The sequence below is a fragment of the Eucyclogobius newberryi genome, unplaced genomic scaffold (genome assembly GCF_026437365.1).
Source record: "Eucyclogobius newberryi isolate DKJ021-1_F unplaced genomic scaffold, fEucNew1.0.hap1 SCAF_8, whole genome shotgun sequence".
NCBI classification, from domain to species: Eukaryota; Metazoa; Chordata; class Actinopteri; order Gobiiformes; family Gobiidae; genus Eucyclogobius; species Eucyclogobius newberryi.
In genome coordinates this window covers 22,319,349-22,342,946 of record NW_027316500.1, presented here as the reverse complement: position 1 = coordinate 22,342,946, position 23,598 = coordinate 22,319,349, and the positions used below count along the sequence as shown (strand labels likewise).

General features: G+C 40.4%; 1 protein-coding gene across 1 annotated transcript in view; it reads left to right on the top strand.

The window, feature by feature from the left end:
* Positions 1-23,598, top strand: part of insyn2ab (inhibitory synaptic factor 2Ab) — a 51,064-nt gene that overhangs the window by 22,611 nt on the left and 4,855 nt on the right. The window contains exon 3 of the mRNA XM_072436652.1: positions 7,058-7,129. Within this exon, the coding sequence (XP_072292753.1) occupies positions 7,058-7,129 (72 nt within the window). The remainder of the gene's footprint in view (positions 1-7,057; positions 7,130-23,598) is intronic.

Genomic DNA, 23,598 nt, shown 5'->3' with positions numbered 1-23,598 from the left:
GGTCCCATAACATGCAAAATCGACTTTTCAGAACTTTTAACCTTCTTACATTGCTATTTGTGCTTCATATATGTACCCAGAGTGTTTTTTTGATTGATTCCCGCAGTTTTTAGCTATATTACAGACTATCTCCTTTCCTCGAATCTCCAAACTGACGGGGGGTGTTCACAGGACCACGTCATAACCACAGGCGTGCGTCATCATCCCCCCTCACCCTCCCCCTCCCGCCTCCCGCCCCCTTCCCCCCGGCTCCGCGCTGCTGCAGGCTCGTCTCCTCATACAAGCCCCGGAGTTTTTCTGCTTCGATTTACGAGGAAACACGGCTCAAAGAGGCCCAAAACTTCATTAATGATATCGCACTCTTTACTGTTATCACAATGGTGAAGGTTGATGAGGCAATTGATGCAGCAACCGGGAACCGTTATGGCACCTTTAAGCCACTTCTTAAGGTTGAATTTAAAACAGTTGAATGCTTTGGTTGTTCTAACTCCTGCCTCATCACAGGAGCTCACAACAACATTTAAAAGTGGAGGCACCAGGTTGTGAAAAATCTTATAAATTAGACTAATATTTGCTTAGAGGATGACATATTCAAAAGTTAACATTTTATATTTCTTGACAATAATACAATAATGATGTGACACAGGTTTTTTTTAATCTAATATCTTGAGCGCTTGTTTATACAAGCTTTGTCGAGCTTGCTGCCAGGGACCAAGTTGTAATGCAATAAGTAAAATGTGAAAATACAACTGAATGCATACATCAGCACTCATTTGATGTTGAATTAATCCAAACTGAGCTAATTAAACTTAAAAGTTTTAATAATTATAGATATGGGCTTTTTAAACTTGTTCTGCCCAACTCAATGCCTAAATGTAACAGAATCAACAGATTGCAACTTTTCTGGAAAAGTCCTTGAAAATGATCTCAAGTAAAGCGTGTGAACCGCATGGTGAACCCTGATAGTAATATGGCCAAACACTTAGTATATTGAGCTCCATTTGTGACAATAAAGCAAAGTCAAATATTGTTAACTGCATAATGTAATGTATATGTACTTTAAAAACACAGAGGAGCTTCATAAAGCACTACATGATGCCAACTGGTGAACATCTATTGATCCTTCAATAGGGAGACACGCACCAGGTCAAATGCTGTTAAAAATGACTTCAAACTACAGTAAATTGTCTGATGGATGAACTGTAATCCACCCATCGTTTACCACTGCGGCTCCTATGGACCACTTAGATAAGGGATGGATATTTCCCTGCAACACATCTCAAGAGCTCCCCTGACACTCACTCACAATCTTCTGCTAATGTTCCAACTCTTAACCCATAAACGCAGAGGAGCCAAACTATTCCCACTGTTCTTGTTGAAAATATATTGTTCAGGTACAGGTATTGTAAACAGGTATGAACTAAGTACTCTTAATGAAAATAATGATACTGCACTCTAATATTAAGCTTGAAGGCATATGAAGACTTATGACAAAAACAGTGTTATTTAATGTTTTTTTTTTAGCTGGACAAAAGAAGAATGTCATGACGCACATGGGGGTGACGCAAGCAAAACCAAAATGTCAGAACCACTCACAGATCTCTGCCCAAGCTGTGAGGCCAAATTATTACTGCCCCTTTATACAAGAGTGCTTGCCTTTGAACTGTCCCTCTGTTCATGAATCTCTACAGTATATGCTTGGTACAATCACAGATCAGAAAATCCTCTGTAGCCCCTTTAATCCCCAAACTACATTACAGGTAGTTATTATTATCCTCGTGCATGCATTGGTTTTCTATGGGCACTTTGATTTCCCAGATCAAACCAAAAATATGCACAATAGGCAAAATAATTCAGGTAAAGTAGTCCTGAGCGCCCACTGCTCCTGACATTGAGCGATGGGTCAAACATAGTGGGCATATTTCCCCAACCGGGACCGATAAAGTAGCGTAAACTTTTACCTTAATCTTGGATAATAGTGGACCATAGCACTCTGCTAACAATGGCCTGCAATCAGATTCAAAATCAATGTTGTGTTTTTTTGTGGGTCCAACGACGCAACAAAAACACTCCTAATGACTATTTACAACACTTGTCAATGTTGAATTACAAGCTTCTCCTAAAACTAAAATATAACACAGACTAGAAGTTGACTAGTATTTTTAGAGCAGTTCCGATGTTCTTTTTTATCAAAATAAACTCTTGGACAGTGTACTTTTAATTCGTCCCTAGATAGATGGTGTTTAATACTTGGTGTCCCTTGCTAAGTAAGTAGTTCTACAGCGGCTTTCTGCTAATAGAATTCACGCGTTACAAATGAAGCAGCAGTACCACATCCTTTCAGGCGCTCTGTATTCAAAGAGCTGGCTGTTAGTGGCACTTAAGCGAGCACCATTCACTCTTCTCTGCTTCTTTTGGGTTTTTGGTTTGTTCCTGGGTAAAAGTGTGAGTCTAAAGCTGTTAAATGATTCACAGTGTTCATCAGCCTGTTATTTTGTCTGTTGTTTGCTCGGAGGAAGATACAGTTCACTGGGTTTATTGCACCTGAAAGAAGGCTGGTGGAAACATCAGGGATACTAAAAACTGTAAAAGCAGAAGGTTGTAAAACGCAAAAACAATTAGTGAGAAGAAAGTATAATTTTATTTGGAGACAATGTCTTTGGCAAACAAACAAAAGTGCCCAATAATTTCCAGCCAATTTCAAATTGACTTGTTCAGCTTTAGAAAAAATTGCGCTTTATTACATCCATTAAACTCCATGGGAAAACTGGGCAGCATCAGTTTGGAAGACTATAATCTGTTTCAAAATGTGTGTATATTTATTTACTTTAGTGGTTCCCAAACTTCTTTAGTGGTTCCCACACTGATAATTAATAGGTTCTTTTGACCTTTTTGACTATCCATGGATTTCTGAGCGATAAAAACTGGAATAGTTATGTGTAGCCCGAGGTCCTTCAAAACATGTGACATGAATAAATCAGCTTGAGAGTTTGGCTTGTTTTTGATGAAAAGCTGTCCGGAATCCCAGCACAAAAAGTGAGCTAGCACCACATTTGTATTATACACTCATTTTCCCCTTAAAGCCAAAAAGTGTCCTTTATGACCTTCTCCAAAAGCCAAATTATAATGCATTAAATTCCACACATCAATTTAGATAATGGGTCCTGACCTCGATTTAAGCTTTTGTTTACAGATTATAAATAAAAGCTTAAAAATATTATCCAGCCACACACCCGGGCGGAACAGAGGGGAGCAGGAGAAGTTTGGTTTGGGGGGGAGGGGATGGGACAGTAGATCTCAAAGGGTGGGGACAGGACGTATCCCAGGACAGCTGACGTGTGAAATACAAAAGCCCATGAACCTGTGCCAGCAAACAGTCCGCTCCCAAAACGACTTTCAAAGGTGCAGTTATTCTTTCCACTCTGCGAGGTACCGGCAATGAATCAGTGTGATATTGCACTGGGTTCACGCATACAGAGAAGAGAGAGGGAAAGACGGTCTCCCGTGCTGAGAATACACATTGATTATGAAGTTAGAGTAATACGCTTCGATTATGAGGGAAGGCGTAATAAATGATGATACAATGGCTGGGATATTGACATTGTTATGAACTGTGCTGTTGACCTTGAGTTTCTATAAGCAAATTGATCCAATCTTTAGCAAATATCCAAGGTTAAGTTAATATAAGTTAATGCTTTATTGTCCTTTACATGTATTATTCACTATCTGCTATTGTGGAAAACTTGGTACTTCAAAAAATAATAACAATATGGTAAGTCAGTAAGTGTATAAATGCAAATTGATTTTGTTCACTAATGTCTGCCTATTCTTGATATAGACGGTGACTGAAGATTTCTGGGTTTATTGTGGGTCTGTTGTTGTGTGAGGAAACCCTGGGCAGTAAGGCCAGTTTATTGAGCCTGGAAGCTCCGATTTAGATGTAATATCTTTTCTGCTTGGGAGTCCTGGTCAAGTTAATTGCAGACCTGATCTTGTGATATTCACAGCTATGGAACAATTCACTGAAACAATTAAGATCCATTTAAGTCTATTGCTAATTTAGGTTCCCTCGTCTAAATAATAGATTTTTAAACAGTGTGCCTTGAGGAATTGTCCGGTGTGCCTTTGATTTGATTATTTAATAGGATTTGGCATTTTGGAGCATCCTGAGCAAACTTCTGATGGAGAAAAGACCCAAAAATATTGCAAAATCCAATGAACCTGAATGTGACATAGACATTCTTTAGACTTTTTCTTCAAATTGCAATCATTTGGTAATGTTTTAGTGGATGGTGCAGCAACTCCAAAAATATTGAAAAACATTAGTCTAAATAATACCAGCTTTAATAACTACTTCCGGAAACTTGACTCAATTTAGACTTGAACCCTAGACATTTTGGCAGTGAGGTGACCGTGTAACTCTATTTGGCTCCATTTAGGGCTCATGCAAATAAAAAAAAGGTTCCAGACAGAATGATTATGAATATATCCTGCCATCATGTACCCCCCGATCATTAGCTAATAGCTCTTTAAATTCTGACGCAGTGACCAAGACCTTGTCGTCGAGATGAGTTTACCGTCCTCATCCCCAGCTGTTCTAACGACACTTGCTTTGGACATACAGGATGAATAAACCTGTTGACCTTGATCTCCCATCAGCCTTTTCGATCCCATCCCCCCCTCCTCCTTATCATCTTCCTCCTCCTCCTCCTCCTCCTCTCTCCCTCTCTCAGGTCACCTCTTGTGTCGTGGTCCAAACCCACCTCATACCATCCATCAGGGTCCAGGAGCTACCGTGACAACCGGCAATTACATGCACAACCCCTCCCATCGCATATAGTATTCTACTGCAGTCAGACATGCAGTAGGATTTAGATACATTTTGTTTGTACTTTACAATGAAATGTAGGATGATAAATGTGTGATAGAAGCTTGTGGGTGTACTTAACTATGGGCGCAGGTCTCCATTTACCTTACATTCACCATTTGGCCATTGTGGAGTTCCATTATGATAAAAGAAGCCTGCAGCAGAGTATGTCATAAACACAAGAGAGGTAATTCATCTTCTCGGTGTCTCATTGTGCACTTTGTGTGGTCATTACGTCCACAGTAAATTGAGTTGGATATGTGCATATGCCTCCAGGATGTTTTGTCCTGTTTTAGTTTGTTTTTGTGCCAAGAGCGCCCTCTACATTTGGGAGTTGAGCTTCACTGTAAACACAAGAGATATCTGTCCTGCCAATGGTGCAAATAGGGGAATACAGTTATTTCTGGCTTGTTGTTTGGCTAACAGCAATATGCGCTGTCTCCCATGAAAATGTTCTGCACACATCGCATATTATAAAACAACAGAACAATGTGCCAAGTCCTTGACAGATTGTTGCAGTTGCAGCCAATGGGATAAATTTAAATCAATTCAATTCATTTTTGTAACCCCTAGAGCGACAGTGAAATAGAGAAGCCGATTAAACAATGTTCACAGGAAATTAGCAAATGTCTAAAATGTCCCAGCCTCTTCTGTCCTTTGACCCTCCTTGGCAAAGAAACACTACAAAACCCTGTGGGAAAAGTAGAAACCTCGGGGAGAACCACAGTGAAGGAGAGGCGGACAGGCTGTAGTCCGGGACTGATGCGCCTCCATTTGCAGATCAACTGTGGGGCCAGAACCACTCGGGAGGAGTAGAAACTATACTTCTACCAGCCAAGACAATGTATCATCATTTAACCAAAATGAGGGCGCAAACATTTTTAAAGGAGACACTCTGGCACATAACTGTTCATATGTAGGATTTTCTTTTTCTTTAAAGTGTGTGCAGAACAGCTCTTTCAGATGGTGAATCAGCCCTATCATAGCCCACACATACTAAGTGTAGTACAGTGACACATCGGACTACTCTTCCATGTTACTGAGAAATAAAGTATTGTATTATTAGATGCTAACAGTGCATATTGGTTTCATTTTTGAAACAAAGTGCTGCTTTTACAATATACCTACGGGGAAAAAAGACAAAAATAAATCAATAACTTCTGAGTCTTCAAATCTGAGGCCAACAGTCTGCTGCATTAAACATTCTCTACAAGAAAATTATAAAAGAGAATATTAATGTTAATACATTCCTTATGATAACATGTATTTGAGCAAAGTTAGTAGTTGTGCAGACAGTGCCTGTAGTAACAATATAATACTACTTTAATTCAACTCACTTAATTTTTGTAATGCCCAAAATCACTGGGCGACAATCAAACAGAAAAAGCAGATTAAACAATGTTCACAGGAATTAAGCAAATGGTCCCAGCATCACCTGTCCTTAGACCCTACTACAAAAACCAAAAGGACTGTCTCAGGACCTACCAGGCATAAAATCTTCATTACAATTTATTTTATTCATCTTCCGGTACAATACTATAATTCAATATCCTTTTGGCTGTGTCTATGTGTCTCTGTATCAGCGCTGGAATGGAAATAAGTGGATATAAGCAAATAACACTGAATAAGCAAAAAGTACAGTGTGTGTATGTTCAAATAGTTCCCTTGAAGAATATATAACAGGCCAAAGTCCAGCTAATCGCTATGTTCTCCTGAGGCATTATAGAAGGGTTACGAATTCACACTCTGTAGAATTACATTTCCTAAGCTTAGTTCAACAATAAACTTTATCATGTGTGTGTCTGTGCGGTCTCCAGACCATGTGAAATCTCTGATTCGCTCTGCTCTCACTTTGGATCTCTTATCACATGGGCATACATTGGCAGCAGGACACATTCAAATGTTATATCATTCCATATTAAAAGCAAGCACATGTAAGTGTCATGCAATATTGACTTATGAATTATGAATCATTTCAAATTTATTCAGCAATTTGCTCCACATACTCCTTCAAGACAGAGGCAGAAATCTGCAAAACTATGTCAAGGCCAGGCGAGTTAATCCAGTTATGTAAAAGCAAATATGTTCACTTAATTAAATCATAGCGAACGGCTGCGTTTGTACCCTAATGAAGAAAAAACTTGTAACCACTCTTGGTATTTATCTTTCTTTTCTTTTTCTTTTTTGCAGACTGACGTATAGGACCGGTCAGGATACGGCTAACTGCGACACCTGCCGAAACAGTGCGTGCATAATCTACAGGTGAGCTCATCACGGATCATTTATTATTACTGCTATGCTAACTGTGTGGGATTTCATATCAGAGGGACGTGATTACACAAGAAGAGGCATTTTTTTTCTTGCTGTGAAATTGATATGGCAAATACATAGGAGGGTGTGAATTGAAAATGTATTAGATGTACACAGTTGAACAAAATGGAACACTTCGGAGAAAGAGTGACATGCAATTAAAAGCTCAAAGCGTGGATGAACTCGGGCGCCTGAGCATGGCAGGTAGATGTGTCAACTAAAGGAAAACCCCCAGAGACTTTGCTATTGGTGGTGGTGCAGAGGAGGCGATGAGGAAACTTTAACACCCCTGCTGCTGTTGTGGCGTGTGGGTCCAGACAGTAGGGTTGTGATGTGATTAACTACTGTCCATTTACTGTCCATTACCACAAATTAAATTCAGTTATGTAGAGAGTTTATGATTGTTAACTTGAAGGTAAACTAACTAAGTCTTCTGGTAGAGGGTCCGCCACCCGCTTTTGCTTTGCAGGGATGCCATGACCTGCTGGCAAACTCCTGCTTTATAAAACACTACGTGCGCTCTCCACCATGTCATTAGTGCTTTTAAATTACCACCTGCAGCTGGAATATGCGTATGTGACACGCCCTTTCCACACCTCCAAAATGCCATAAAAGGACGATGCAAAGTTATGAATGAGATTTAGCTAAATATAAGCCGTGGGTTTGACAGAGAAGGAGGAGACACTGCACGCAGCAACAATAACATCAAAGGCGTTATGACAAATACAAATAAAAGTGATTGCAACGACTCATCCTTCTCAAATAAACTTTTAAAATGACAGAATAAATTGTGTTTTGGTCACCTATAATTAATTCTATTCAGCTGTGGCAAGCGGTCAGTGCAATCAAGACAAGCAGTGATTGTACATTAAACTCTAAAATGACCGTGTTTCACAACTATATTTCAATTGGTCTAAAATACTATTCAAATAAGCCTGTTTTCCACTCACTTCTGCTGCTGAACCTTGGCTGTAATTTAGGGTGTTTTTAGTGGCCTCTACAGGCTGCTGAGCAGTACTGCTTCGGAAGCTTAGTTCTTCTTCTCAAGCAGCGGCTCAGTCTGTAACTGTCTTCAGAGGGCCGTTCATGCTCCGCTCTCATGGCTTTTAGAACCAGAGCAGACATCAGCTTCTTTTAGAGGTCTGCACATGCGCTCTGAGGACCACACAGCCTCAGACCCATGGATCTGTGCTCAAACCAGTGAAGCAACAGCAGTGCCAAGTTTCAACAAACAGACTTAAATCTTTCTTATCTTTTAGAGACAAGTCTGTGTTTGTAGCTAAGGCTTTGTTCATGTTCATAATCATCAGACATTAGTTTGAAATAATTCAACAGTAATTTAACAACATCACAAATCACTACATAGAATCAGTCCATTTAGTCCATTCAGCATTATTTACTGGTGTGGGAGTTTAGCTCAGTAGGCCTTGTTGTTTGACCTTCATTTGGGAGACTGGGGTTCGAAAATCCCTTTTGCATCCTGTTATTTAAAAAATGTTTTCCACTTTTGCGCGCAAATGTTATCCACTAAATATTGATGACCCCCGAGACTGCTCACCCATCCATTAAAGTTATTGCATGCTGCTGCTATTCAGCTAGTAGGCTATTTTGCAGATATTGTTTTGGTTGTGCTTAAGACTCTAATGCTTGAACGAGATTTGACCATGGCCCTGTTCACACACATTAATATCTGCACGTGGCGGTCAGAATGGTCAGTGGACATGTCATAAACAGGGTTGGATCATTTGATCAATCTAAACTCCAGCGCCCACGAACACATGAACGTGTCTTGTCTCAGCGCTTCATTAAACCAAATCTCACTCATGTGCTCCATCTGAAGGAGTTTTCTCTCGTTGTTTCATAAATCCGTTCACAGATTCAGAAGATCTTCTCTGTTGGGTCACAAACACAGACTGATATGGTCACAGCGCAGACTGAGTGAGAGCACCGGGAATGTGGCTTCATGCATGTCAGGTGCTGTCCAGAATAATGAGTGGAATAAACAGCCGTTCTCTGTGCTTATAGGCCAACTTTTGTTGAAATGTGATTATCTTTCTGAATAACATCATTGTAACTGTATGCTGAAAATGTAATTGCTGATGATATCCTGAATCAAACCTGAATCTTTTTCCCGTTTCTCCAGACCGTGCCCAGAACTTACAGGAGGGTCTCAGTTTGCGCAGAGATGAGCAAAGTCCTGTGAATAATGTAACATTTATAAATGGATGGCACAGAGGGTGGCTTTTATAAATGAGGCCCCAGTTCTGTGGAGAGAACACGCTCACACTGTTTACAAGGAAAATACCAATTTAAGATTTTTCTGGTAAACATTTAGAATCTTTGCGATTAGATTGTTTAGATTAGAAGAAAAAAATGTAAAATCAATGCAATTCAGAACCTGTTCATAGAGGTGTGAACATGAGTAGGTCTGTTGTTTAAAGATACAAAAAGGGCCACACATAAGGTGGAGGCGTCGACGAGAGAGTCACCGTAAAAGATACATGCGCTCAGCACAGACGTGTGCAGAGGCAGATAGCGCGTTAAAGTCTAGGGACGGTCAAACATGGGAAAGAATCAATCTAAAAGCGATGTGCCCATCCCGGAGACGCCTGTCACGCTGGCAATGTCAAATAAATATGGGAAATATTGTGAGTGTCTGCCAGTGTGGGCCAATAGATTTGTTTTTTTTGGTTTTCCATCACTAAGCACGGACAAAATGTATGATTCATGTCGGCAAAACTGTTAAATTGAATGAATAGAAATGAAGGTTTTAAGATTTCAGATTTTTTGGGGATATATATAAAAGTGATCTGTTCTTCTCTTCTGTATCTACCTCTGTATCTACCGGCGTTGCATCAATGAAATTTCCCCATGTGGGACAATAAAGGAATATCTTATCTTATCTTATCTTATATATGTATATATGCTCAGCCTTAATGTTAGCCCTAATGTTAGCATTAATATAACATATTTGTATATTGTGGATATTGGTACTTATACTGTAAATCCAAAGTAATAATTATCTACCACAATACAAGAGACCACAAACCTCTCACTGACATATAAAATAGCCCATGATTTAAAGGCAGAAGTAGTAGTATGTTGTCATCTCTTGTGAGCTAAGGATGGCTCTGAGGCAGGTGCTAAATCCAGTCGCTGTTGTAACCTTGTGCCATTTGTCACCGCCACCCAGACCTCTGCCACCCTGCCACCGCTGCTCCCCCGCACTCCCAAACAAGCCACCGACAGCTGAACACCAAAAACACTGGAAAAAACACAGCCGCCATATAGTGCAAGGAGATGTCACCCAACAGAAATCCATCTTTCCCATTGCAGAAAAAATGCATATTTTGGCAACCTTTGGACTATTGACGTGGTGACGAATCAACTCAAAACATTTGTCATAAACATGTTGCCCCATCAAAATAATACAAAAAAAACCTGTGATCTCAGGATGATATCAATTACCCAAGACCAGGCCTAATGTGAAAATAACAAATGGTATCCCATTACCACCTCTGCACTGTAATAAAAGGTGATAAGTCAAAAAAGACCAGTTAAATCTTCACTATCAAAAGTGTGGTGACACTTCACTCGCTCATCTATGCTGCTGTCTGCAATAGAAAGGGCAATTAGCCATTCTTGGCATGTCCATGTTTGTTGTGCCAATCTAAAAAAATAAAGAAATAGAGAGCCAATTTGAACTATTACTTAGTTGCAGTAGTGATAGTTGTAGTATAAGCTTGGTGATAATATTTAGTACTTATTTTGAGTTTTGAGTTCTCCCAACTCCTTTCAAATTCAAGCAACATTTTCATCTTATTGGTCTCTTCGCCAGACAAATTGATCTGTTTATATTTGGAGGAACAATTCAAGTAAGTGCTTTCTTTTCTCTGGGAAATGCTAAGAACAAAATGTCTTACTTATTGTTTTTTATGTAAATCACAGCTTTTTTCCCCATGTGGGACAATAAAGGAATATCTTATCTTATCTTATCTTCTTTTACTTGTATTTTTGGGGAAAAGAACCAACAAAAATCAACCACTACTAATAGCCGAAAAATGACTAAATTTTTTCCAGTTTCCAACCTGGTTAAATGCTTCTCAACCGTCACAACAAGGTTGTCACTTTACAAAAACGCAATCAGGCCATCTGACAGTTCAGACCTGTGGACAGGCAAGCCCACTCACTTTAAGAATGCATGTTTTTCGCAGTTTGTGAGCATTAAATCACCTGTAATTAAATACATGGAAGCTAGAGCATTGTAATGGCAAAATGTGGAACATTAACAGCTTCATGATGCACACTGGAAAAGTTGCACCTTTAAATGTTGTTTTTTGTTTTTTTTTAAGTAATTGGTAAAATCTTCACATTTCCTTTCAATTGTTTAACATGAGCAATTTTATGACAATGCACTGATTTATCAGACGCTTTGACACATTCTGTGGGTTTATACATTTTAAGATATGATTTTTCAGTTTTACTCCACCAATCTTATCATCCTTAAATCCTGCCAGCGCTGCATGTCATTTTAAAAGGCTGCTTAATTAACAAAGTCTCAGCTACTGTAATAGCACCCAGTCCCCAGTCTTTTGAACAAAATGGACATGCATGCCACAAAGCCTTATTAAGTGGAGAATTGTAATTATCACTTCATCTGTTAAAAATCAGCTCATCTCACTTGTTTTAGCAGTTACTTTTGCAGAGTAGAGGTTGGCAGGCAAGCTTGTATTCAGTCACTGAGCGAAGTGACTCTGCCAGGGTAATTATCATAAATATCTTCAGTTCAGAAAAAAATGATGCTGTTTAGTATTCAGTGACTTAACTTTGAATCAAGTGCTTTTAGCGTATAATTAGGGACACTTTGAATTTTCAAAAGCGGTACAATGTGTCCACAATTTGTGTAAGTTACATAAAAAAATCTCACATAGTAATGTAATCTGATGTAAAGGTTCATGATACATTTGTATCAAGATGCATTAATGTGATTAGGTCACTTGAGTTTGTCCTGTTTATGTTAATTGAGCAAAGCCAACCCCAATTTAAAGGGAAAAAAGACTTTTCATTTCTAAAGAGCACAGGTTTGTATTTAAGATAAAATATAATGCATGGTTTCAATTGTTATCAGCCTTTAAACATGCTATTGAGTACCTTTAGTTTGGCATCTGATGTTTCAGAACTAAAAAAGAAAATATTTAAAATAAATTCAGTTATATTGGGAACTCTCAAGCTTGATATATATATGCTATTGTTTTAATGCATTCAGTGCGCCAGTGGACAATCAAAGGGAAAAAAATGATGCTTTGTAGAGTCAGATATGACTCTCCAACCTTGGAGTCGCAACAGAACAGGTTAATGTAATTTGGTTGTTTTCAAATATGTCTGCAGTCTGCCTCATTCAGGCCAATCCCTGGTAAAGTGAGTCACTGTTCATCCAAATCCCCATGTTAAGGCACGATGCTCCCACCATCAGGTTGTCATTGTAAATGAGAAGGTGTTCTCAATTGACCTACCTGGTCAAATAAAAGAAAAAAAATTATTAAAAACATATCCTTCGTATGTCCACCACACACTCTCCGAGTTGAGTTCATACAGTCACTTTGTCCTGGAAGCATGACCGCAGTGATGGGCTCTCTTATTATCATTGGTGATGCAGAGGTTCTTTCTGGGCCGCCTTGCTTTCCATCTGGGCACAAGCTGTAGGCCTAAGCTATTCCTAGATGAACTGGCCTAACTACTACTACTAGTACTAGAACTAGTTCTACTAATAAGAAAACTCATGATTTAAACTCACCACCAGCATGCAAAAGTGGATTGCGCCTCCATTGTTTCCGCATTTTCATAAGAAATGTATTCGTCCCACAATGAGGAAATTTCAGGATTGCAATACATAGTTCAAGAACAGCAGTATAAAGGAAACATGCAATCAAAACCTAATACACTGCAGGTAGAGCAGAATGTCATGATCATTTTGTATCATGTTTTGACATGATACTCGTGGCCATAATGACAGCTGACATGTGACGTCGGACCCCAGAAGTGACCAATCGGCTGGGGGCAAAACACTTCGAGACATCAATATAATGGGTGCTGTACCCATTTAAACTCAAAAGCTTGCATCACTACATATGCCAAAAAATAGTGTCAAGTTATCACATTGGCCCACAACTGTATGAATCATCCAGTAGATGCATTGTGGCTGGCGCCAATTCCAGGAAAATTAAAGGGGCCAGCTCTCCTATGCCTCAAGGCTGCCCTTGATCCAATTTAAGGACACTTTGTTTTATCTCCCTGCCTCTCCCCCATCTTTAGTATCTCATTGTTTTTAAGGAAAGACTTTGCCATCAACTCCAGGTTTCACTTGAGATCATTAAGTCAGCCGTAATTGCTCTGAAAGTCTATTAGTGAAAAGGCTGGTTCACAGTTCATCTTCAGAAATTGTGTCTTAAGGATGAAAACTGTTTGGGAGTCGGAATTCTGCCAAAAATGCTGACATCTGACGCATGAAGGTCAAATGCCCCGGTTACTTCTAACAGCAGCAGACAGGCAGACATCCTGGTACAAAGGCAGGCTAACCGTAGTGACGGTCAGTGTAATTAGTGGGCTGAAGGATATGCTATACTCAAAGTGACATAATGAATCGAGGGAACTGTCCTCAACCTTAAGATAAGTGTCGGCTCTGTTAAAGGCCCACGGGAGGGAGAACGGCAGACTTTCAATGAATCATTAGATATAGTTTAAAAAGATATGGGGAAATATAAATGTCATATTTTAGGTAGAAAAGGCTCTTGTGGTTCCTGAATTCTTGACAGATCGGGTTTTAAATATAGTTCCAACTTAGCTCAAGTCTTTAAAAAGTGTCTGCATTTCACCGTGACTTAGCACTTTTGCATCTCTATCAAAAAGTCCGGAACGTGCACTACCAAATTTAATGCCTCACTATCCCAACTGTGCCAAAAGAAAAGACTCTGTTTTTGCTTGTCTCCATGTAAATCTTATTACTTTGCCTGGAATGTTCCACCACATGGCATTAAACCATGCAGGTGACGGAACCAGGTAAAGTTATAGTCAGATCCGAGGGAAAGCGACCGGGATAACAGATCAAGAATGTTTTTCAAAGTATATTTGACAAAACGTCTGTAATTTAAGAAGTGTGATGCCATTGCTGGCTTTCAGATGACATCACAACATCCTGAAGTGCAATCATATTTTATGCAGATGGGGGCAGCTAAAAAAGTATTGTTAAAATGCAAACCATTTTTGTAATATGCAGATTCTTGGGTCTGGTCATTTATTCAAAAAATGTAGACGTATATGTGTCGTGCAATGCATTATTTGTCCCTTGGGGAGAAAGATAAGTTGACCGGCGCCATAAAATTATTCGATACGGCGCCTTAGGAAAGAACGGTCGGTGAGATCAACGAAATATGAGAATTTGAGAATTTGGCGTGATTTTGACAAGCTGCTGATCAGTCGGTTACAGCAAACAGACATATTAATTTGCTCAGCCTGATCAAAACTCATATATTTACGAGACTTGAAAAACATATTCATTGACACAATTTTCCTTAGATAGAATTCTAACAACTGGATACATAACTTCACCCTGACAGCCCCACACGTCAATGCAGTAGCACACACCACTGCAATTATAAGGTAATTAATCACTTGGTGAATCAGCTCAATTACCACAGCACATGGACCAGCAGTATATAGAATCCGGGCAACTCTGGAGAGCAAACATGTGAGTAAACAGCCCTATGGCTAAGCTCATCTGAGCACACAAGCAGAGCCAAGTGTCTGGAGATGGGACGCTGAATGGCGGATTAATCATGTGTTTAGTTATGCAGGGTAAAGAGCTGTTGCTTGGAGATCAGTGGTTCGGCCTTTTGTATCTGCGGTCATGCAGAGTGGATTTCTGCCCATGGGAGTGCTGCTGTTACTGCTGTGTGCTGTGCTGTCTTTCTAGTCATGTCATTGTGAATACCTGTCTTCTCCAAATGACCACATTTAGGAGTAAAGCACATTATTCTTTTGAGATTTGCCCCGTATGGTGCCGTGTTTTCTGGCATTGATTTTCTATCAACTGAAAATGGCTTATTCTTGCATATAAACTACACCACCCTCTACCCACCCCTTTTACTCTAGCAACCACTGACCAATCCACAAGCGGTGGTCTGCTCTTAATCATTTATATAATAACTATTCTGTACAATGCGAACAAACAGGTAATTATTTAAAGGTGGTATGGACGATTTTTTTCAGCAAATGTGTTATCATATTTCCTCGTGACGTGGATAAATCATTTGTCCTGCCACGTATCAATCATAAAACGCACCTATCGCTCACCTGCAGCCGCGTCAGGCTCGTCCCCACGTTTCCGCCTGCCTAAGCGCATGGATCTATCATAATATAGTTCCCTCAGTGTACGGGGCAAAATGAAGACGGAGAAAGAGAGTTCGAGCTGACGCAGAAGTGGACAGAAATCTATGGGAGACGAGAGATGCGATGCGCTCCGTTGCGCTAATAAACAAACGCACGTGTGTTGTATCAGTCCACACGGGGGAGTGCGCACTTCCGCCTGTGTTCTCAAATCGCCGAAAAATCGTCCATACCGCCTTTAAGCATGAATCATAATAGAATGGCGACAGATATGAACTTATTTTCTGACTGATGCAGACTTGTTTCAACGTGACAAACTAAAAAAGAATAACGTGACAGAAGCCAGACACACGTACAGCACTCTTGATTAGTATTCTACACATTATCAATCTGAATCCCTCACACTACAAACATAGGCTGAAATACCTTCCCCCTTCTTGTTGTGGGAGCTCCCCCTTTTGGCGCCCACCAAACCCACAATACTGCCCTCTGATTGGACTGGTCTTTCAGTGGTTTGAGCTCAAACGCAGATGCGGTAGCGGCACAAGATCAAATCTGTCAACTCACAAATATCGCAGGAAATCATCATGCTGTGCAAGGGAAGGAAATGAGAGCGAACCATTATTTTTTAATTAATCATGCATGTTTATTAACAGATGCTTCTCAAAAATAAAAGATAAAAATATGGTATGCAAAAAGTACAAGACTGCAATGAAGTACTTTTTGTTTAGCTTTGTCAAGTTCCTCCTTGTGATTCATACTCGTTTCCTGTTGAAACCCTCTAGTTGACAGCAGAATAGCTCAGGTGCAAGCTAGTGTAACATAATCGGAGCGCAGAAGATTAAATCACCACGAAGACAGTTACTCTATGCCAATGACAGGAAACAGTTGAAAAGTTTCCAATGTAAATCAGACACACTGACATTTGAATTAGACAGGAAAGTTGTCTCAGCTTTGTTATTGCTTCCTTCTTCTTACACAAGTGCAGCTTCGATAACCCCAATCTCATTAGCGAGACAAACAGAGAAGGCGATCTTGACAGCCGTCCCAATGACATTGTCCCATTGTCTTATCATATTGAACTTAAACGTTTTTCAAAGTCATTTTTAGGGCCCCAAAGTGGATCCAGCCGGCGTATTCTGATTACTGCGCTTGAGAGTTTGCTTGTTACTCTGCGCAGCATGATAAGAAGAAGAGGCGGCAATGCTTTGATCCAGCCAGACGAAAACTTTCTAAGATTCCCTTGCTATGCTCTGTGGTAGGCCTGTAGTAATTTGGCAAGATAGTCCTTGTAAATTCTGCCTAAAGTACAAACAGAAATACCAATTAATAAGCCTTTGAATATGCCTTCTCATGTGCTCTCTGTCCTCTGGACTTTATACTGATGTCATATAGAGAAATGCATGCTGTTCTTGAACCCAAAGGACATGTCCTTCATAAGGTTGTGTTTGAGTGTTATCCTTATGCTTCCCAAGTGAAGCGCAGCAGTCAGCCACTGCTCCTGACAGGTCATGCATTAAAGGATGGGTCAAATGTAGTCAACTATATAAGATAATATATTCCTTCATCTATATCTTGAAGCATATTCAATGTCCATTTGATTTATTTATTCAATGTTTAATTAACCGGAAGCTCATTAAAAGGGGAGTCCAGTCCTTGGAGGTGATCTAGATGTGTTTTTATAGGGATTAGTTAGAACAAGGGTCCTATTTACAAAATTACAATGGAATGATGGAATGAAATTCAACCCAAACTCTATATTTGGCACTATATTACACATATTTGGGTATTATTTTTGTTCAGCACTTGCTATCTGAACACATATCTTCAGTGGGCCCTATAGAGGATGTGGGGTCATGGGCATGTGATGTTGCGTTTACCTCATGATGCCGTGAACTGCATCAAGACATGGACTGACATGCTGCTCACCCGTTTAACTATTGTAGAGAACAGCACTTTCTGTGGTCTGTAGAAGCAAATAAGGTCAGGAAGCAGCACTCACTTCAAAAGTGTACCCTATGAAATCTCCTAATCTAATAATGCACTTAGAAATGTATCGGCTTCAAAACCCCAGCATCTATAAGTACCACATATGACCTATTTTAAAAACCCTTCTATTATCACTTTAACTTGGCTAAGTGCACCTCCTTGGGCTTCATATTGTACAGTAACGGACAGCTCTATAGGATTAGCCCTCTGATGGATCTTCCAAGCATTCAGGCTATGTCTTCCATACCCTGCTGTACGTATGCCCCATTTGTTGGGGTGATGTATGGCACAAAGCTGCAGTGGACCAGGGGGTGGGAGAGTGGCTGCAGAGAAGGAGCCAGGCTAAAACCCAGAGATTGACTACCTAGAGTCTGCTGCTGCTACGGTCCACGATTTATTGACCATACGGTGTAGGGTATAGGCTGCTAGGCTAAAGCTTTAAATTAGGACATGTCTTGCGGCTCTGGAGCTAATTGTGCACAAATAGCACCATGTGATGCAATAAAAAAAAAGCTGGAAAGCTCTTGAAATGTAAATTAGACAGTTAGGCTAACTGTAAAGATTGCCCAAAAGGAACTTTTCAGGTGAAGCACATCTCCATGGAGACAAGCAGGTGACAGACTCTCCATCAGAAAGGGAGCACTAAGGTTTCACCCACTGTACTGTAATTCAATAAGTTGCTGAGGCAAACTTTGGCACAACCAAGGGTCAGAAACCACTATGTCCACTATACTTGGCTCTTTAAAGCGTCTGGTGCGAAAGACAATTGTATTATATTTTATATTATACTATTTACATTTCAGTTGTGCAGACATTCAGATTGTATTTATTATACCACTGGTTGTTTGTATGTTGTTGTTTGTTTTAATCATTTCTAATCACCAAAGCAAGTTCCTATGTTTGAGAATTCTGTTCATTGACAATGGCAATAAACCTTTTCTTATTCTGATTTTCCCTCTCTCTCATGGGGCGTTGAAAGGCACAAAGCTGAAAATGAGTGCATGAAGCAGACAGACAGACAGACTATCCATCAACATCATTTAACACGCAGCACAGCACACAAGGTCATCCAGAATTTACAAAAAGCGCTGCATGGATTGGGACTTAAAAGTAGCAGCTTGTTTTACACACAGTGCCAATTCTGTTTCAAAGTTTCAAAGTACCATTTGCATTCTGATAATCCACATTTAAAGGCCCTTTAGATTTTCCCCATATAAAACTCAGGGCTGGGCTGACAGACTTTAAATGCATCAATTTATCTCTTGTTTGTATTAAATAATCGTTGCAACTCTCTGATTTGAATCGAGCCAATGTGACTCTTTTACTGTCAAATGTTGCAGCCCCATGGCACAGACCAATTTTCTTTTTCAACAAATGAAATTCTGTGTTGCCAAATATATTCTATGATGCGCTATAATTATTTCTGCACCAGTGTTGCACGGTCTGAATGAATAGTGCCTGCTCTCTTCATATCATTAAACACGCATGGATTGTCAAAGTCTGTCCTGCAACGACCGCCGCATGGACAAAGTGAGAACTCGCTCGTTTGTCATGCTACAGTGGGGAGTCTGAGGCACAGTGTTATTAGCTTGTAGCCCTAACCAGGGATTTGGTCTCCAAATAAGCAATTTATTCACAATCCTTTGAACACAATATTGGTCACATTTCATAGCATTGTAATACTGTAATACTGTTTTGTGTTTTGTCTTGGGTTTATCAAGCCAATTAACAGAAGAAAAACAAATATGGGGATAAGCCCAAGTTGTCTGAAAGAGAGCCTTTCATTAGACTGTCTTTGTAAATATGACAACAATTAAAGGAGAATAATTGTGGGTGTTACACAATGTGCTGCTTGTGACATATTTGACCCCTGTGACATTGGAGGATGGGGCAAGTGTCGGTCAAGTGTACCATATAACTACTTTTCTTTTCATAGTGGTTTTCCAAATACACAGAAGCAGATGAACGGGGCGATTAGGGCAGAGAAGTTGAAGTGTGCATCTTAATCCACAACCTTGGGGCAGTAGCAGCTGTGCTAGCTGAGGAGTAACTGAATTAATCTTATGAAGTCCTTAAATACAACCACTCCTACCCCTGTTTTAAGATGGCCAAAAATAAGCTATCGTGTGGGTCTGAAGCTAAATCAATTTATCTGTATTTGGACTATACTACTTCTGGCAATTCATTTACATTTCAGGTCTTATGTGTGAACCTGAAATATTCTTGGTTTAAGATATTTTCAAGTCACAGCACACCAAAGTCAGGCTCCAAGTGCAGCCGACCGCAGTGTCGTGTGAGTTCAAATCCCAACTCCGACGATTTACTGCATGTCTTCCCCTCTCTCTCATCCCCCATTTCACCCTGTCCTCTCCTGTGTAATAACAGGCAACAACATCTTGAAACAAAAAGAAGAGACAAGTTCAGACCTTAACAGCAAATCAACACAAACCAGTTGAATTGGCTGCTGACACACTTTGTACCTTGCAATGGTCCAGGTTCCTGCTTCCTTATTTTAAGTAGCGATGCACCGATTCCAAAATTCTTGGCCGATACCGATTTCTGGTTTTTAAGGAGGTTGGACCTACCAAAACCGATTTTTCCGATACAGATTTTCTATCCAGCCACTGATTTTCCCACAAACTACCCAGTATTATATATGTGAAAAAGGTGCATGTATACAGGACACACGTTTTAGAATATAAAATGTAATTTATTTTGTGGAAAAATTGAAAAATAAATATATATAGAGAACTATATACCAACTAATATATGGCCTGGAGAAGAGTGGGGGACACATAGAGGAAAAAGGAGTCCATTTCTCCAGCAGAAGATGCAGCTCATTCGTCTCATCTTCAGCTCCAATGGTTCCAGATTGAAATCAAATGAACTATTTTCATATAGTAATTTATACATTTGTAATTTTACACATTCTTTTGAATGAGCTGGAACCCTCTGCAGGAGAGGAAGTAGATGGAACATGAGGAGGGTCAGTCCCAGAGCACTGCCAGCACCTCCCTTTCAAAGCAGGAGGACTCTGGCTCCAGGACCTCTTCCTCGTGGGCCGACAAAAAAACACACATTGCAATTTAGATGACACAGGCTAAAAAACAAATTGTAATCCAACCAAATGCTTTTGCACACCTGTGGGTGCAGCAGAAGGGCCAGGATCACCTGAAGCAGCAGGAGCAGGAGCAGCAGGGGCAGGAGCAACAGGGAGGGCTGAAGGCAAATCCAGATCTTAAAGAACATTGCACAGCAGTTATATTTTAGCCCAGTACATTTACTGCAATATTATTCAAACTTTTACTATTATAATACAGCATATTTAATGAGGCACATATATGTTGCCAATATCATTTTCCAGTTTCATCAGCTCTTTGTGCTTCTAGTGAGTGTGTAACGTTATCAATCAGCTGTGCCCTATAGATTCTAGAGCACTATAGATTCTAGAGCACAGTTGATTGGTAAACATTTCTTTGATTTGCTGTGGGACAATTAAATAGTCTTGACATTAGATTGTAGTCACTCATTTCGCTGTTCGAGTCAGTAATTTAAGTTTTGTATCTACGTAATCTGATCTCAAATGCATCAAAGTATTTTTAAAGTCTCATTTCAGGTGGATGAGATCTCTTGTTAGCATTAGCTCGTAGCTTAGCTCTCTGCTAGTTGAGCAGAACAACAACTCTTCTGACAGCCCTGCTGCTGCTTCTTCTGGCTCCTTCATGTGTCCCTACTTTTCTACAGATGTCCTCTGTCTTCTGGCCCCTTCATGTGTCCCTACACTTCTGCAGATGTCCTCTGTCTTCTGGCCCCTTCATGTGTCCCTACTTTTCTACAGATGTCCTCTGTCTTCTGGCTCCTTCATGTGTCCCTACACTTCTGCAGATGTCCTCTGTCCCCTTCATGTGTCCCTACTCTTCTGCAGATGTCCTCTGTCTTCTGGCCCCTTCATGTGTCCCTACTCTTCTACAGATGTCCTCTGGCTTCTGGCCCCTTCATGTGTCCCTACTCTTCTGCAGATGTCCTCTGTCTTCTGGCCCCTTCATGTGTCCCTACTCTTCTACAGATGTCCTCTGTCTTCTGGCCCCTTCATGTGTCCCTACTCTTCTGCAGATGTCCTCTGTCTTCTGGCCCCTTCATGTGTCCCTACTCTTCTGCAGATGTCCTCTGTCTTCTGGCCCCTTCATGTGTCCCTACTCTTCTGCAGATGTCCTCTGTCTTCTGGCCCCTTCATGTGTCCCTACTCTTCTGCAGATGTCCTCTGTCTTCTGGCCCCTTCATGTGTCCCTACTCTTCTGCAGATTCCTTAACACATTAACTCGTCAAACACAAACCAGCGCAAATTATTTTGGCCGCATCAACTATCAACACGTAGATTGTAATCGTCTCAAAGTTGTAATAACTTACCCCACAGTCCAGTCTCCTCTGATCCTCCTCCAGGCTCGTCCTTCTTGTGTTCCACCAAAGTTGAACAAATCTGAACTTTTCTGCGACGAACAATTTTAACGCTTTGAAGCTTATGCTTGTCAAAGCGTCTAGAGCGAGAAAACGCACCCTCCGCGCCGCGCTCCACGCCGAAAAAGCAGGAATCGCGCCGCGGAAAACGCAGGAGGTGTTCGACGCGCGTTTACATAGACTTTGAATGTAAACTGGACGCTTTAGCCGCCGCGCTCTGAATGAGTCTTGCTAGTTTTTAGCTGTTTTGCTCTGGGCGCGCTGAGCTGCTACGCACCGCGCATGCGGGTCAGTTTGGATCGGCCGAAAACTGGCAATTATGACATGGACCGGCCGGTCACCGATTCTGGCCGATTCGACATAAAACCGGCTTTTTAAATCGGCGGCCGATATATCGGTGCATCTCTAATTTTAAGGTGGATCTCAAGTAATTATGCATTAGTTTTGTTTTGTGGTTGTATACGAACATCGTACGGTAATATAGTTAAAAATGTGTTTAATATGCTTGTGTTTCGCCAGGAAGATCACGAATGGACAAAAGGCTGAACCTTTCCTAAAACAGACTTACAAATCCTATAAAGAGTCTTAAAAATAGTTGTTTGGACAGTGAGCAAGCACGTTTAGGCAACTGTATAATGGCCACTTCTGCAACTCTTCTCAGGTTTTGCTGATATGTAATGGTTAATATATGTGTAAAGAAAGATATGAGGAAGAAACTACAGTGAATGGGGTCTGTTGAAGTACAGTGATAGCAGTGCACCTTATGAAACTAGTCATAACCATAATGTTTCATTCTATTCTCCCTTGTGTTAAACACAGACATTTGTACCAAAGGCCAGATTCCACAAACACTCTACACCACCATTATAATGTAGTCTCTGTCTATGTTTAAGCAGATGTTATACAACGCAATAATTCTTGAAAAACCTGCAAATATCTCTAGTCACAAGCTATAATTTTTTTGTTATTTATGCTCTCTGTTTCCACTCTGCTGCTTTGAAAGCAAATCGCACACTCTAGGAACAAATACATTAGTGGAGTACTACAAATCAATAGCAATGAAGGGAAAGGAGATGATATATAATATTGCCTTTATCCCGCGCTTGAATATGTGCTGTTAATCAGGGTCTGCTTGGCTTCTTTGTGGTTTTATCGACGGGACTGAGCTGGATTTCACTCAAACCGGCCTGACTAAATTTATGGCTAAAAGAGTTCAACTATGGCATTGAGCGGCAAGAGATAACTCCAGTGGCCTGTGGATGACAGGAGCAACCTAGATTCTGTCTCTTTTTGATTTAAATATAATCTATGCTGGGAAATTCCTCTTTGACAGCATGCATAAGGAATACAGCGGTGACGCAAAGAGAGTCTATTACTGTGCGGGAGCCTGTGAAAAGTGAATGCGCAGAGGGTGATAAGTGCTGCTGCCCAGGCGTCTGCCGTCTGTGAGTCTGAGCCTGACACATAGGAATGAGCAAGGCGGAAATCACTCTTTTGAGGTTAATATTTAAACTGGCAATAATCAAATGTAAATGTTGAAATCGCTATTCTTTGATCCATCACTTTACTATTTTTAGCAACTTAATCAGTGTCAA